The sequence below is a fragment of the Coffea arabica genome, chromosome 2e, assembly GCF_036785885.1.
Source record: "Coffea arabica cultivar ET-39 chromosome 2e, Coffea Arabica ET-39 HiFi, whole genome shotgun sequence".
NCBI lineage: Eukaryota > Viridiplantae > Streptophyta > Magnoliopsida > Gentianales > Rubiaceae > Coffea > Coffea arabica.
This window is the reverse complement of record NC_092313.1, coordinates 12,810,626-12,824,285: the sequence shown is the minus strand read 5'-3', so window position 1 is coordinate 12,824,285 and position 13,660 is coordinate 12,810,626. Positions and strand designations below refer to the sequence as shown.

At 38.3% G+C, this 13,660-nt stretch overlaps 3 protein-coding genes across 8 annotated transcripts; 1 reads left to right on the top strand and 2 right to left on the bottom strand.

Annotated features, from left to right (window-relative positions):
- Window positions 1–320: 320 nt before the first annotated feature.
- On the bottom strand, window positions 321–4,820 carry LOC113731036 (pentatricopeptide repeat-containing protein At1g28690, mitochondrial-like). 6 transcript variants are annotated; one of them, XR_011840224.1, is made up of 4 exons: window positions 2,854–4,820; window positions 1,498–1,796; window positions 984–1,079; window positions 586–868 (listed from the first exon to the last, which is right to left on the bottom strand). XR_011840224.1 is itself a non-coding variant. In XM_027256071.2 (2 exons), exon 1 carries the CDS (start codon window positions 4,447–4,449, stop codon window positions 2,866–2,868), a length of 1,584 nt encoding a protein of 527 aa, XP_027111872.1. In that variant the 5' UTR covers window positions 4,450–4,820; the 3' UTR covers window positions 586–1,079; window positions 2,854–2,865. The 6 variants fall into 6 exon arrangements, 1 of the variants encoding a protein (XP_027111872.1); XR_011840226.1 differs by lacking the exons at window positions 586–868; window positions 1,498–1,796 and adding an exon at window positions 321–464; XR_003458472.2 differs by having other exon boundaries at window positions 586–1,079.
- A 704-nt stretch (window positions 4,821–5,524) lies between these two features.
- Window positions 5,525–7,844, top strand: LOC113731035 (hexose carrier protein HEX6-like). The gene is made up of 3 exons (XM_027256070.2): window positions 5,525–5,829; window positions 6,179–6,501; window positions 6,638–7,844. Exons 1-3 carry the CDS (start codon window positions 5,700–5,702, stop codon window positions 7,709–7,711), a joined length of 1,527 nt encoding a protein of 508 aa, XP_027111871.1. The 5' UTR covers window positions 5,525–5,699; the 3' UTR covers window positions 7,712–7,844.
- On the bottom strand, window positions 7,702–12,407 carry LOC113731034 (pyruvate decarboxylase 1). Its single transcript, XM_027256069.2, has 7 exons — window positions 11,764–12,407; window positions 10,858–11,021; window positions 9,769–10,330; window positions 9,119–9,207; window positions 8,854–8,971; window positions 8,423–8,611; window positions 7,702–8,204 (listed from the first exon to the last, which is right to left on the bottom strand). The coding sequence occupies exons 1-7, from the start codon at window positions 12,223–12,225 to the stop codon at window positions 8,034–8,036; spliced, it is 1,755 nt and encodes a 584-aa protein (XP_027111870.1). The 5' UTR covers window positions 12,226–12,407; the 3' UTR covers window positions 7,702–8,033.
- Between the last annotated feature and the right edge of the window lie 1,253 nt (window positions 12,408–13,660).

The window sequence follows — 13,660 nt, the reverse complement described above, 5'->3', positions numbered from 1 at the left end:
CTTTCCAAATATGTGTTACTAGATATTTTGTATTTCTTTTCTAGTTTTGAAACAATGAAATATATCTCGCCAAGATTGTTGTAGACATCAAGATTTAGTCCTTTTCATTTCCTCCAACAAAATGTTTGGTTAATTTGTCACATAAATGCCAAACTCTGGATTATCAATGATGTTTAAATTTTGGTTCACACTTCAAGAATATTTAGAAACTAGTTTTAAACAAGTTTCGATGCACAGCTATCATTGGGGAATAGAGTATCCATTCATAGAACACTTTCAATGATTTAGGAGTGAGAACTTTCTTCCATTTTTGTATTATATGACCGAATATGATTTTGGATAATACACTAATTTCTCCTCCATTGCAGTCTTCTCTATGCAATATTGTGTTTGGAACTAAACAGTTGACTAAATAGCAAACATCAGATGCTCCTCCCTTTGGTCCCTCTTTCCGGTCCAGCTTACTGATAATAAAAGAGGAAAACAAAGTAATATTAAATTGCAATACCAGGACAAATATAAAAGTATCCTTTGTATTTGGCGGTATACAGAGACAAAAGTTTTAAAAGGTAAGAAACTAATTGGTGAATTTAAGGAAGGAAAATATGTTAGCATTAAGAAGGTCATGAAAAGAAAGATTTCGCGATTCAAGAGTAACTAAACAAATCCAAATCACCCAATCTTGAGTATAACGTACAAGAAACTACAAATTTTCGGAGAGGTAATCAGCTAATTTTTTATTCCCTGCTACATTTGTCTCTTGCCCTAGCTACAAGTACAATAAACAAAACTTTACAAAGAAGACCCATATGTTGCCAATGATGATGAAGCTGTGTTCAGCATTATAATAATCTGGACGGAAGATAAACTGCATGAAGATGAAACTTTCAATTTTCAATCAACTCTTCTTAAAGCATTTTTGCTTTGGTATTCACTAAGCTTGTCTAACCATATAATGAAGTCATTATAGGATGTATATTTACACTTAAAAACTGTGTTGACCATTGAATTGATGAAAATGACCGATCTGGAACCAACCATGGAACCATGATCCTCACCATGCTAAGTTCAGCCAGCACCTGTATCAATTCAATAAACAGTAGATGTGGTAAGCAACTTGATTGACTACAAGTAGGTATTGATTAAATGAATAGCCAATTTGAATATCACTCCGAGCAATAACTTTTTTGTTTCTCAGTGAAGGTACAAAAAGAGTTCTCCTATTATTTCATTTCCAAAGTGGAATTAAATATATCACTTTGTTGCTAAGAAGTTGCCACACCAAATATAAACCAGAATAAGACGGAATGATGATTCCTGTACATAAGAAGCGATAACTAAATCACCCATGCATATCATGACATTGGAAATTTTTGAATGACAACGAAGAATCTCATCCAAGAAGAAGAAAGCGCAGAAAAGGGGACCATGTTATTGTGTAAAAATTGCTAAACATAGCCTTCCCTTGGAATTAAATATTGTGCAGTGAACACAGACCTTGCTTTGACCAGATATGGATTCTTATTGCACCATTCTTGCTTTCCCCATCATCCCCTCTCAAGAAAAAGAAAAATCATGTCTTATTTGAATATCATTCTTGACAACAATCACAGAGCAGCAACGTCCATGAACCAAGTTCTTCATATTCTCCAACTGTTAGCCAAGGCATTGAATCAAAAGTAGGCAAGCCCATGTGCTAAGTTTTTTGTAGGTTCGTCCTTGATTGTTTTCCTGTTTATAATCAGTCCAACTAGCCTAGAAACAAAGAATGAGTAATTGTGAAAATTCATCACAGCCTGCAAACGGATCATTAATCACCTCATTAGTTAATCTCACAAATGTCATGGCAAAGATTTTCATGACACAAAAACCAGGATTGCTTCAAACCCAGCAGAACCTAACTCCGGTATTATCAAACTTGTGTCTCAAAAGGCACATGCTTAACCTTTTTAACTTGAAACCCATGCAAAAGATTGGACCAAATTTCTAAACCACTCTAGTTGATCAGTTGAAGAGTTACCAAATAATGTGTATTAAATTTCCCTATCTACACATACATGGGTTGCAACATCAAATACTGGATTCCAAAAGTAAAAAAAAATTTCTTCGTGCGTCCCTGCTACCAAAACATGTTGGTACAAGTGGAAGTTCAGAACGCTTTGATGGAAAAGCAATCCAGTAAAAATCAATTGCTTCACATGAAAACACGATATGCAAAGCACAAGACGTATGTTCCTTTTAGACAAGAAAGTACAAGAATATAGATATCTAACGTCAGTGGACCATCATAGCATCTACAACGACCAGTTCAGTGATGTAAGTAGGTTTTCACCACAGTGTGAAAATGATTTGCATCTGGGATTTAAGTTTGCATCAATGAAGGCAACCACTGATTTGTACCACCAAATGGCAGAGGTCAACATGAAAACATTGACATGATTCAAGCTAGGTTCAAACTTGTCCAGCATCATCACATATGTCTTCCCTATCCAGGAAAATTGCATGATTGAACAAATATTGAAGGAATTGGTTTCCTGTCACTTGTTCAATGCTGGGCAATAAGGCTATAGGTTTCAGGTTCTCTACAAATGAACTCAGAGTGCATAAGCTTTTCAATTTTTAGGTTGTGCTTTTTTCCTTGTATTTTCCTGTTATCATATGTCAGGACAAGCAAAGGGAGGACTAAGACATGTTTATGGTTGAAAACTATCAGTAAGTCTGTCCCTAAAGCAAGTTAAAAAGCAGCCATGGTCAGTTAGTTTTCAATTTAGAGATCTCAGAATCATGCATAATCTAGCAGATCAACGAAATGCATAAGCATGAAGTTTAAGACAACATTTGAAAAGCTTTTACCTTCATTTACATCTATTGTCCAGCATATAAAGCTTCTAGACTATCACTGCCAAACCAACTAAACCCAGTGCCTTTAGATATTCCTCTTGTCTTCATTAGCTCCCTAAGCTCAGTTACATTGCTCCACCTCCCAGCTTCTGCCAAGGTATTAGATAATGCAACATATGCCCCAGGTCGACTCTCAGCATTTAATTTGAAAAGTTCATTGGCAGCTAAATTTGCCATGTCCACATCTCCATGCAGCCTAGAACAACTCAGCAGAGCAGCCCAAACATCAGAATTAGGATTTTGAGGCATCTCCATAATAAATTCCAAGGCCTGATTAAGAGTTCCTGCACGGCCTAAGAGATCAACCATGCAGGCATAGTGCTCCATCCTTGGTTTCATCGAGTAGTCTCTCTCCATGCGGTAAAAGATCTCCCATCCTGTTGCAACTAGTCCGGCATGTGCACATGCAGTAAGAGCACTGAGAAATGTAACATAGTTAGGCTTGACCAAGGGATCTAACAGCATCCTATTGAACAGCTGAAGTGCTTCATTTGGAGCACCATTTTTCCCATAACCATCAATCATGGAAGTCCATGAAAACACATTCTTTTCAGGCATATGATCAAAAATTTTTCTTGCGTCCACAGTTCTTCCACATTTTGAATACATATCAAGAAGAGCGCTCCCCATTTTTATATCAGTAAACAATTCAGTCTTCATAAGTTGCCCCTGAACCTGCTGACCAACTTCAAATGCAGATATTACAGAACAAGCCCCAATAATGCTCGCAAAGGTTGATATTGTGGGCTTAAATCCTGTCCTTTGCATGGCAATGAAAACCTGAATTGCTTTCTTGGCAGTTTCAATCAATTTACTGTAACCCTCAATCATTGCATTGAAAACCACCACGTCTTTTTCCACTGTTTTGTTGAAGACGTGCTCAGCATCTTCGATAAGACCCTGGTTCATGTAACCAGTGATCATAGATGTAGAACAAACTACATTCTTCTCCAACATCAAATCAAACACTCTCCTTGCATAGTCCAATCTCCTACTCTTCACGTACGAGTCAACTAAAGCCGTGTAAAGCACATCATCACCATCAACACCAGATTTTATTATCTGCGCATGTACTTCTCTGCCCACAGTCTTGGATCGCGACAATACACTTTCAAAACTAGACCCCTTCAATATCATTGAAAATGTAAACCCGTCAGACTTTTCACCCGAAAACGTCAATTTTCTAAACAAATCAAAAGACTTCTCAACGAGCCCATGTTTTATATAACCTGATAGCATGTAGTTATAAGAACTAAGAGTTGGCTGAGGCAATTCATCAAACACTTTCTGCGCATATGACAAGCTAGATGATTTCAGGTGAAGTATGATGATCTTGATGGAGATGTTGCGATTGGGCTTGAACCCAGTTTTAATGATGTGGGAATGAATCTTTTGGCCATGAGAAGGGTGGTCTGAGTTGATGTAGTGTTGCAGGACAGAGGAGAGAGAAGTGGATGATGTTAAAGGGCTCAAAAGGTAGTTACAATCTTTTGGTGGGAAATTCGAGCTTGATAGGATCGGGGTTTTGAATTTCGCACATTTTGACATTATTCTGGCTGCTGCACAATTGCATTGAGCACGCTAATTCCATCAACAGTATGTACATTTAGCTCTTAAGCCCAAACAATTTATCCAGCATAATGCAACGAATGTGTCGGCCATGAGAATATGCAGCAGTAGGGGTGTTAAACTCAACTCCCAGGTTCTACGAACACATCTAACCTAGCAACTTGTCAGAGTCTTAAAACTGATGGGATAGGTAGATTCAACAGGTCAAGAAAAACTATGCAAAATTTGGATTCTAGTTCTTTTGTTTGTTTGCTAGAAGAAAAACAGAAAGGATTAGGAGAAGTTTTAAACGGGATGATACCTAAATAATCCCAAGTTTAAGGGGGAAAAAATATTTTAGATTCTTTCTAATAAATGGTTACAATATTTTCTCATTTTCATTGCGTCTCCTGCATTTATAATACTTTTTCTACGTAACTTTAATTTTATAATAATCAATTGATATATCTTTTAATCATTAATAATTACTAAAACTTGAAATAAAAGTATATTTGTTACTTTCTTTCACCGTTATGTATTTGAAATGCATATTTGTTATACACTAATTGCCTTGAACTCAAGATAATGCTCAGAGCCGTAAGCAGGAGAAAGGATAATGTTCTTCAATTAGGTAGCTAATGACTGTCTTTCCAACAAGAGATTTTCGTTGTTGTACTTGTACCATGTGCCATAACTAATCGTATGAAACTTTTCAAACTACTAATTTTTCACTATATTGGCTGATGATAGGAGGGAAGATCATGTATGGATGACTAAATATCAAATGCGGGGATTTCTCTTACCAATAATGGATGGAAATCTTCCCTAATTGGTGCATTTAATTGGCAAAGATATTATAGTCAAGAATCCTGCATGTCCATTCTTTTAGATAACGTTTAGTGAATTGATTCCTCGGGTTACCTTGCTTGTGCTGAATATTCCTCAATTCCTCATAGCTGACAATGATGGCCATATAAGCCTCCAATAATGACAACCAGCATTCCAACATCACATGGTTACCAAAAAGTCAAGAAAAGATAATAAATTTTGAAATTGTGGATTGGAAAAATACTATACTCATCTCAAGCAAGCAAGCAAGCAAGTTGGACTTGTTGCTGTGTCCTTCTCTGGCTCTATTTCAAGTTGGAACGCTTGAGTACAACAGTACTCCTTTCAATCCCTTGAGAATAAGGCAGTGGCAGAAGCACCTGCCGGAACTTGTTCTGCTGCAGATAATTTTGGAAGAGGCTATGGCTGTGGGGTTGGCAATTACAAGTGATGGAGGAAACTACAATGGCAGGATGACACCGTTCGTGGTCTTGTCTTGCATGATGGCTGCCATGGGAGGAGTCATATTTGGCTATGATATTGGAATTTCAGGTTTCTTCAGTAGCAATTTTGTTTCAATGTTTCATCGTCGAGAACAAAAAAATCTTTGATGAAATGATGCATGAACAAGTGTTGAGTGAAGTAGGCATACAGGTGTTGAGTTATATTCCAACTTTTATAGTTCCAACATAAGAATTTCCTATATTTTTCGTTAATTTCTGGTAAGTTTCGAGTCTTCTTAGAGATGCAAAGAGTAAAATTCTGTGAAGGAAGTTTTGTTGATAACTGATAAACTAATTTGATCCCCAAATTCTGTGAAGGAATAAATGTGTATTTGTTAATCATTGCTATGAACTTGTTGAGTGATCAGAAGTCCTAACTTGTTTTGGCAATTTTGAAGGCGGGGTGACCTCTATGGAGCCATTTCTAAAGAAATTCTTCCCAGATGTCTACACTAAAATGAAAGAGGACACCAAAACAAGCAACTATTGTAAATTCGACAGCCAACTCTTGACGTTATTCACCTCTTCACTCTATCTAGCTGGCCTCGTTGCTTCATTCTGTGCTTCATCACTCACTCGAGCTTTTGGGCGCAAGGCATCGATCCTTACTGGAGGAGCTGCTTTCCTTTCTGGAGCAGCTCTTGGTGGCGCTGCATACAATGTGTACATGATTATATTTGGAAGAATTTTGCTTGGAATAGGTGTTGGTTTTGCAAACCAGGTGGGATGCATCAGCTGTCAGTCCTTCCGCATAATAATAAAGGAAACAAATGAGCTTATGAATGGGTCTAGTTCAATTTATCAATCTTAATTTCTTTTCAGCTTACACGTATACGTTGTCCTCTACCAATCTTCAGGCTGTTCCACTATACCTGTCAGAAATGGCGCCAGCCAAATTCAGGGGAGCAATCAACAACAGCTTTCAACTAAGCATCGGCATTGGAGCCTTAATAGCCAATTTGATTAACTATGGCACTGAAAAGATAAAAGATGGACGGGGATGGCGAATCTCGCTTGCTCTGGCTGCGGTCCCAGCATTTATTCTGACTCTAGGTGCCCTTTTTCTTCCAGAAACTCCGAATAGTATACTTCAGCACAGCAACAATCATGAAAAGGCCAAGAGGATACTGCAAAGAGTCAGAGGCACCGAAGATGTCCAAGCAGAATTTGATGATCTTATAAAAGCTGGTGAGATTTCTAAAACCATTAAGCATCCTTTCAAAAACATCATTCAGAGGAGATACAGGCCTCAACTTGTCATGTCAGTAGCGATACCATTCTTCCAGCAAGTGACGGGGATTAATGTGATCGCTTTCTACGCTCCAATACTTTTTCGCACAATTGGCTTGAAAGAAAGTGCATCACTCTTGTCCGCTGCAGTGACTGGATCTGTAGGTATTTGCACCACCTTCATATCAATGTTGGTCGTTGACAAAGTTGGCCGAAGGTTTCTGCTGATAAACGGTGGCATTTGTATGTTTGTCATGCAAATTTTAGTGGGGGGAGTTATGGCGGCAAAGCTGGGGGATCATGGTGGATTGAGCAAAGGGCATGCCTTTCTAGTTTTGGTGTTGATCTGCTTATATGTTGCTGGATTTGGATTGTCATGGGGTCCGTTAGGATGGTTAATTCCCAGTGAAATTTTTCCTCTTGAGATACGATCAGCTGGACAAAGTATCAATGTTGCAGTCAACTTTTTGTTCACTTTCATTGTTGGACAAACTTTTCTATCAATGCTTTGCCATTTCAAGTATGGGCTTTTCTTCTTCTTTGGAGGCTGGGTTGCGCTCATGACCGCATTTGTTTACCTCTTATTGCCAGAAACCAAGAATGTGCCGATCGAGCAGATGGAAAGAGTTTGGAGGAAACACTGGTTTTGGAACAAAATAGTAGAAGTAGACAACGAAGTGATCAACAAGACTGAGGCCTAAAAGGATTCTCTCAGAACCCAAACTGTTATTCACTTGAATCAACATGTTATCAATGCACCACAATTTGATGTACTAAACGCAAATACTCATTTTGCTTCAGTTCGAAATACAATTTCAGAAACATCAAAAACTCCGCCGCTAATGTACAATAAAATTACAATATTGCATATACAGGCGCTTAAACATTCTTGTTAAGCACAACATAGCAATTGGAATTGCTAAAGTTCTTATTTCTACTTCTCCAGCATCTCCATGGACCAAAGGTAATGGCAATTCGGATGCCATTGTTAAGTCTTTTGCCATTACTACAAGTTTCATGCCGCTATTGAGGATTAGGAGGGCGGCTATTTGCATTAGAAACACGGGATCCCCATTCAAGCAATTCTTTGCTGGTGTCATCTTTGTGAACCAGAACCTCAATAAAGCATAAGGAGTCCTTATGTGTGCCTGTTGCCGTTGCAATTGCTTCTGTCAGCTCATCCTCAGTTCTCACCTGTTACCAAAGAGACCATCCGTGAGTACAAGGATATGGAATACCACTTCCACTAGTTTAGAGAGTAGATGTAAAATCATTCTAAGAATCACATTAATTTCATCAAGCTGTTGCTCACCATTAACTAGAAATTATACTAATGTTGAATGTTCAGTTAATGTTGATCATAATTTTAACTCAAAAAGTAAGGCAGTAGGTATTTGTCTGTTAAAGCTAACCTTGGCAGTCCAGCATTTGCCTTCACCATTGTGGATAGCATTCACAAGACCCGTGTAGTCCCAGTTTTTTATGACATTGTAGGGGCCATCATGAATCTCTACTTCAATTGTATACCCTCCATTGTTGATTAAAAATATTATGCTATTTTGCCCACATCGCAACATGGTTGAAACATCCTGAGCTGTCACCTGTGAAATGAATTAAAAAAAAAATTGACTCAGCATTCTGTTTTTCGCATTGGTCTAAAGCTTTTTGTATATTTGGAATTTGACAAGATGAGCACACTTTCAGATGGAAATGTCATTGCACTAAACCTAAGGCCTCAAGTGCCCAAGAAGCTGACTATGAAGACTAATTGTATAGTGCCATGCCTTAAGTTCATAAATTCAGTTTGTTATGTCATTTGAACTAAAATCAATCTTTCTCTGACCTGGAAGCTCCCATCTCCAATGCAAGCAATAACACGTTTGTTTCTAGCAGCCTGAGCATAACCTAGAGTTGCACCCACCGACCACCCAATGGATCCATATTGCATCTGGAATTCATACCTGAACAGACATAATCACATAAAAAAACTGTTTTAAAGACAGTAAACCTAAATCTAACCAAAAACTCCTCTAAGTTGTGAAAATGTCTTGAAACACAGTACTGTAGAGTAGATGCTGAATCCAACTTTGCAACAGAGTCAAACTTACCCACAATTCTCAGGCAGCCGAAGCTTTTGACAATTGAACCATGAATCTCCTGTCTCTGCAATTACCGCAGTTTCTTGACTCAACATTTCCTGTAAATGAGCTTGGTTAAGTCAATGCAAGAGGCATGCCAGTGTCCTCTTTTCCAACAAACATTAACAGTTTTATATATAGGTATTAACACTTGATAGTACAAGAGTTAATTACAAAAAGGGGCCACTGCCCTCATTTCCTTCTGTGCTGTCTATCAGCCATATTGGGAAATTTTGTTCCCATTCTACATCATGCACTAACTTTCCAGCAAACTGAGCTAGTGCATGCCAGTGTCCTGCTGATGCTAACATTGTTAAAATTCTTTGAGATGAATGCCTACATATTCTAGCATTTGACATTTAAGATTGGAGCTTCTTGCATAACCTAAAAAAGCAAAATTATTGTAGATGGATTTGCATGAGTATGATATCAACAAAATCTGTATCACAATCAACAGAAAATCTAATTTAGCATTCTTCTTAATCATCGTTCGGTAATTATTGATTCTTAATTGTGTGCTTCTCATGAGTTTGATTATGCAAGAATTGGATCTTCTTCAGAACTGCACAAATAATAGATGCACATGAAAAGAAGTAGAGAGTTGTGCATAGTATTTGTACCTGAATGTGCTTGAAGAGGATGTTTACTCTAAGAGGTTCATCCTTCCCGCGTGTGAGAGCAACTCCTGGAGGGACATATATCCTGCGAAAATTCTCCATGGCAGTGCTGTTTTTCTTCAGCTTTTTGGCCAGTGCAGACAAGAATTCCGTCATGAAAACCCAGCCAAATGAAGGCCCATTACATATAGTAACACGATTGGGTTGTACACTAATTAATTTCTCTTTTTTGATCAACAAAGAATACCCAACTGAACTGTAGTCATTGAAGATAGGGCCAACAAAGACATATGCATCAGCAGATTCTACTATCTCCCCACAGAAGCTACTGCTGACTGCTCCCCAGTATGTTCCAATAAAATGGGGATGGTGCTCTGGCACCAGCCCCTTGGCTGATGGCATAACAGCCACAGGGTAGCCAGAAGCATTAGCGAACTCCAAAAATGCCTGCTGTGCCTTTGCCACCCTTAGCTTTGGGCCTCCAACGATGACAGGTTTCACAGCTTTGTTCAGAAATTCAGCTGTTGCATCAACTGCTGCTTCCAATCCCAGCTGATTGCTAACCCTGCAAGGAGAGAGATTCATGCAGTAGATAAGTATTACAACTTCTTAAAATCAAAAAGAGTAGAAAGACTTGCAAAGAAATACCAACATACTTTTAAGCGATATTACAAAGATAGCAACTATATTTTGCATTCAAAGCTGTTTTAAGTTTTATAAACAGAAAAGTTTATAGTCAACGAAATTACAAAATGCAAAGTGCAGACAAAACAACAAAAAAAGACAGTTTCCATGCGTTCTTCCTTGAATATGATGAAGTCTAGTTGCCAAAAGTCGAAAATTAACTGTCACAGAAACAGACAGATGATATCCAAAAGACCTGAAAATCTCAAAGGACAAAGTGCCACCAATCTGAAGCATTAGCAGCTTATCTGATTTAGTTGTTTTTCCTACGCAAACACATATAACAAATTATCTACTTCGGATCAAGTGAAAATGTTCATTCTCCAAGACTAAGCAAATAAAAACGCTGTCAGAAAACTCAATGACATTAAACTCCATGAAATGAGGAACTACAGAAGAATAACATACTTTGGTGCAAGAAAGAATGGGACTGGCTCTCTTGCAAAGGTAGGATGAGAAAGTCCAGGCAAATTACAACTAATGCTAATGTAAGCTGGTTTACTTTCCTTCAAAGCAGTTGAAATTGCTGTGTCAATCAACTCATGAGCATCATCCAGGTTGTTCACCACTGCCTGTCACATTACAGTTTATCAATCTCAATTGGCAGTATAGCAATAAAAACACCAGTCCACATTAACATATTTCAGCTGATTGAACACTGCAATAACACCCAACCCAAGTGGAAAAATAGCAAATACTTTCAACATGTCAACTCGATAGCTCAAATTGGGTATACCATTGTTCCAACAAGATATGTACAACTCTCTACAAATCAATTGCATAAAGCCACCATACCATCAAATATTAGGGTACTTCAATCTTGTGTTAATAATTCTATTGGACTTGAATGGGTGATAATTGGGACCTCTATGAATTTTAAATGTATTTTGCTAGAACCCAATTTATATCAATAGTTGTTTTACTTTCAAGGTGAACGAAACCTTCATAGCCAAGTCACAAAATACATTACATTATATTACCAACTGCGCTCGCCCCTTGCCTCTTTCAATCACCTATCACATTTTAAGCATAATCTATCATAAGATTCTTCCTTAAATTCTTTCCCCGCCTGAATTACATCTCAGCATGGCAATAATCAAGGTTTTTAACATTTTGTTTTTCTTGAATTATCAATCTTTGTATCTCTTTTCAATTTAATAACAGTTTCAAGATCACAATGTCACAAATTACCGGCTTATCTGTAATATATCTTATTTTTCGAATAATGATATGCAAACAAAAATTAATAGTTCTACATTTTAAGTAAAAAGTGACTCATGAGGAAAATAAGAAAAAATGTAAAGACATCTTCACCTGAATACAAGTAACTGTCTGAAAGCACCGGAGCTCCTGAGAGAAATCGGGTAACCCAATAGTGTGATGCAAGATCCGGTTGGTCCCATAGTCATTGGAATTGGGCCCACCAACGATACATATGACTGGCAAATTCTCACTATAAGCCCCAGCGATTGCATTCAACACACTCAGCCCGCCCACAGTGAACGTCACCACACACGCTCCGACTCCCTTGGCGCGTGCGTAGCCGTCAGCTGCGTATCCAGCGTTCAGCTCATTACAGCAGCCGATCAGATTCAACTCCGGCTCGGCTATGAGATGATCCAACAGCGCTAGGTTGAAGTCCCCAGGAACTGAGAACACGTCCTTCACGCCAATCTGCACCAGCCGCTTAGCCAAGTGGCTCCCAAGACTTCCTCCCGCTGGAGCCTGAGCTGAGCAAGCCGTGATGCCACTTCCATGAATAGCTTGAATTTCCATTTCTGTCACCTTTCTGGACTTTTTTTTTTTTTTTGCAAGAAATTGTTATAAACTTTCGGGGTTTTTGGTTTAAAAGAGCTTTCTGGTTTTAGGTCGCATGATCATGGGATGATCATGTATTTATAGCTTGGCATCATAGCAGCGTCTTTTGTTTGTGGGCGGTGGGATGGGCGGGGGGGGGGGGGGGTGTTGAAATTTGAAACTGGAGACTGGAGACTGGGGAGTGCGTGACCGTGTGTTGTGTTTGTAAGTTTTGGTGCTTTTGAAAGACTATGGGCAATGGTAGGCAGGAAGTCAGCTGCACAAGAGGATTGGATTGTATTTGAATGCTGTCAAATAGTTGTAGTATCTAGTCCGTATTGACGCCTATGAATTAACCTAATATTACACATCTTTGTTATAGTAGTAGTGATTCTGGAGGCGACAAAAAGGCAGGTTCGTGATTTGATGAAATAATTGTTCATAATTTAGGAATAGGTGCATAGAGCTGGACTTTAGAGGAATGTGCACGTTAAAGTGGTTTGAAAACCTGAGGCAGCCATGGTTCATTGGATTTGGTTCACTTGATGGTTTTAAGAATTTCTGGCAAGAGGTTTTGGTATAGATGCTGTAATCAAGTGGGCTGCATAGATTCTTGGTATTGACTATTGACCAAAATCCCTATAATATGACAAAATCTCTATAATATTGACCAAATTCTCTATAATTGTCTGCCGAGGTTGAGTGGTCTTCCACGTACACCCCTTTTACGGTTGGAATGTCGTATATTTGGGGAGATAATTTTAGAAACCTCCCCTGCAGTTTTCCGTAATAGCACTTACCACAGCTATAATTTTGAAAATTGCTCTCACACCCCTTGTCAGTATGACAAGACAAGAGGTCTCCATCAGAAATAGCCAATGGGATTGCAGGATTTTTGTATTGTGGAATAGTCGGAGACAGATTCCTTTAAGCCTTCCTAGAAATAGCTATTGGCACGGTAGGATCTTGTGAAGGGCGGATCTGGCTCTCCTCCGATGGATTTCCTCTCCATTTTTTGCAGTACACGTCTGAATGAATGCGTGATACATGTTTTTATTTATTAATAAGATTTAAAATTAGTCAAATTTAAAATAATTATGTCTCTTTTCAGTAAAGGAAAACATATGTCATGCATCCAAATATATATTATGAAAAATAAAAAGAGAATTCACCGGGGAGAAGTCAAATTTATCAAGGGTCGCTATATTTTCTCTGTCTCGCACTTGCAGCCAAGATGGTTACACAAAAATAATTGCATTGGTGCACTCGTCTAAATAATTGTATGCAGCAGACAGCTTCAATAAACATCGTTAAGGTGAAAGGAATTAGGGTCTAGTCCCTTAATATTTTCCATCCTCGTATGATCGAATCGTAGTATATCATGAAATTAATAAACATGTGTTTCTTGTTAAAT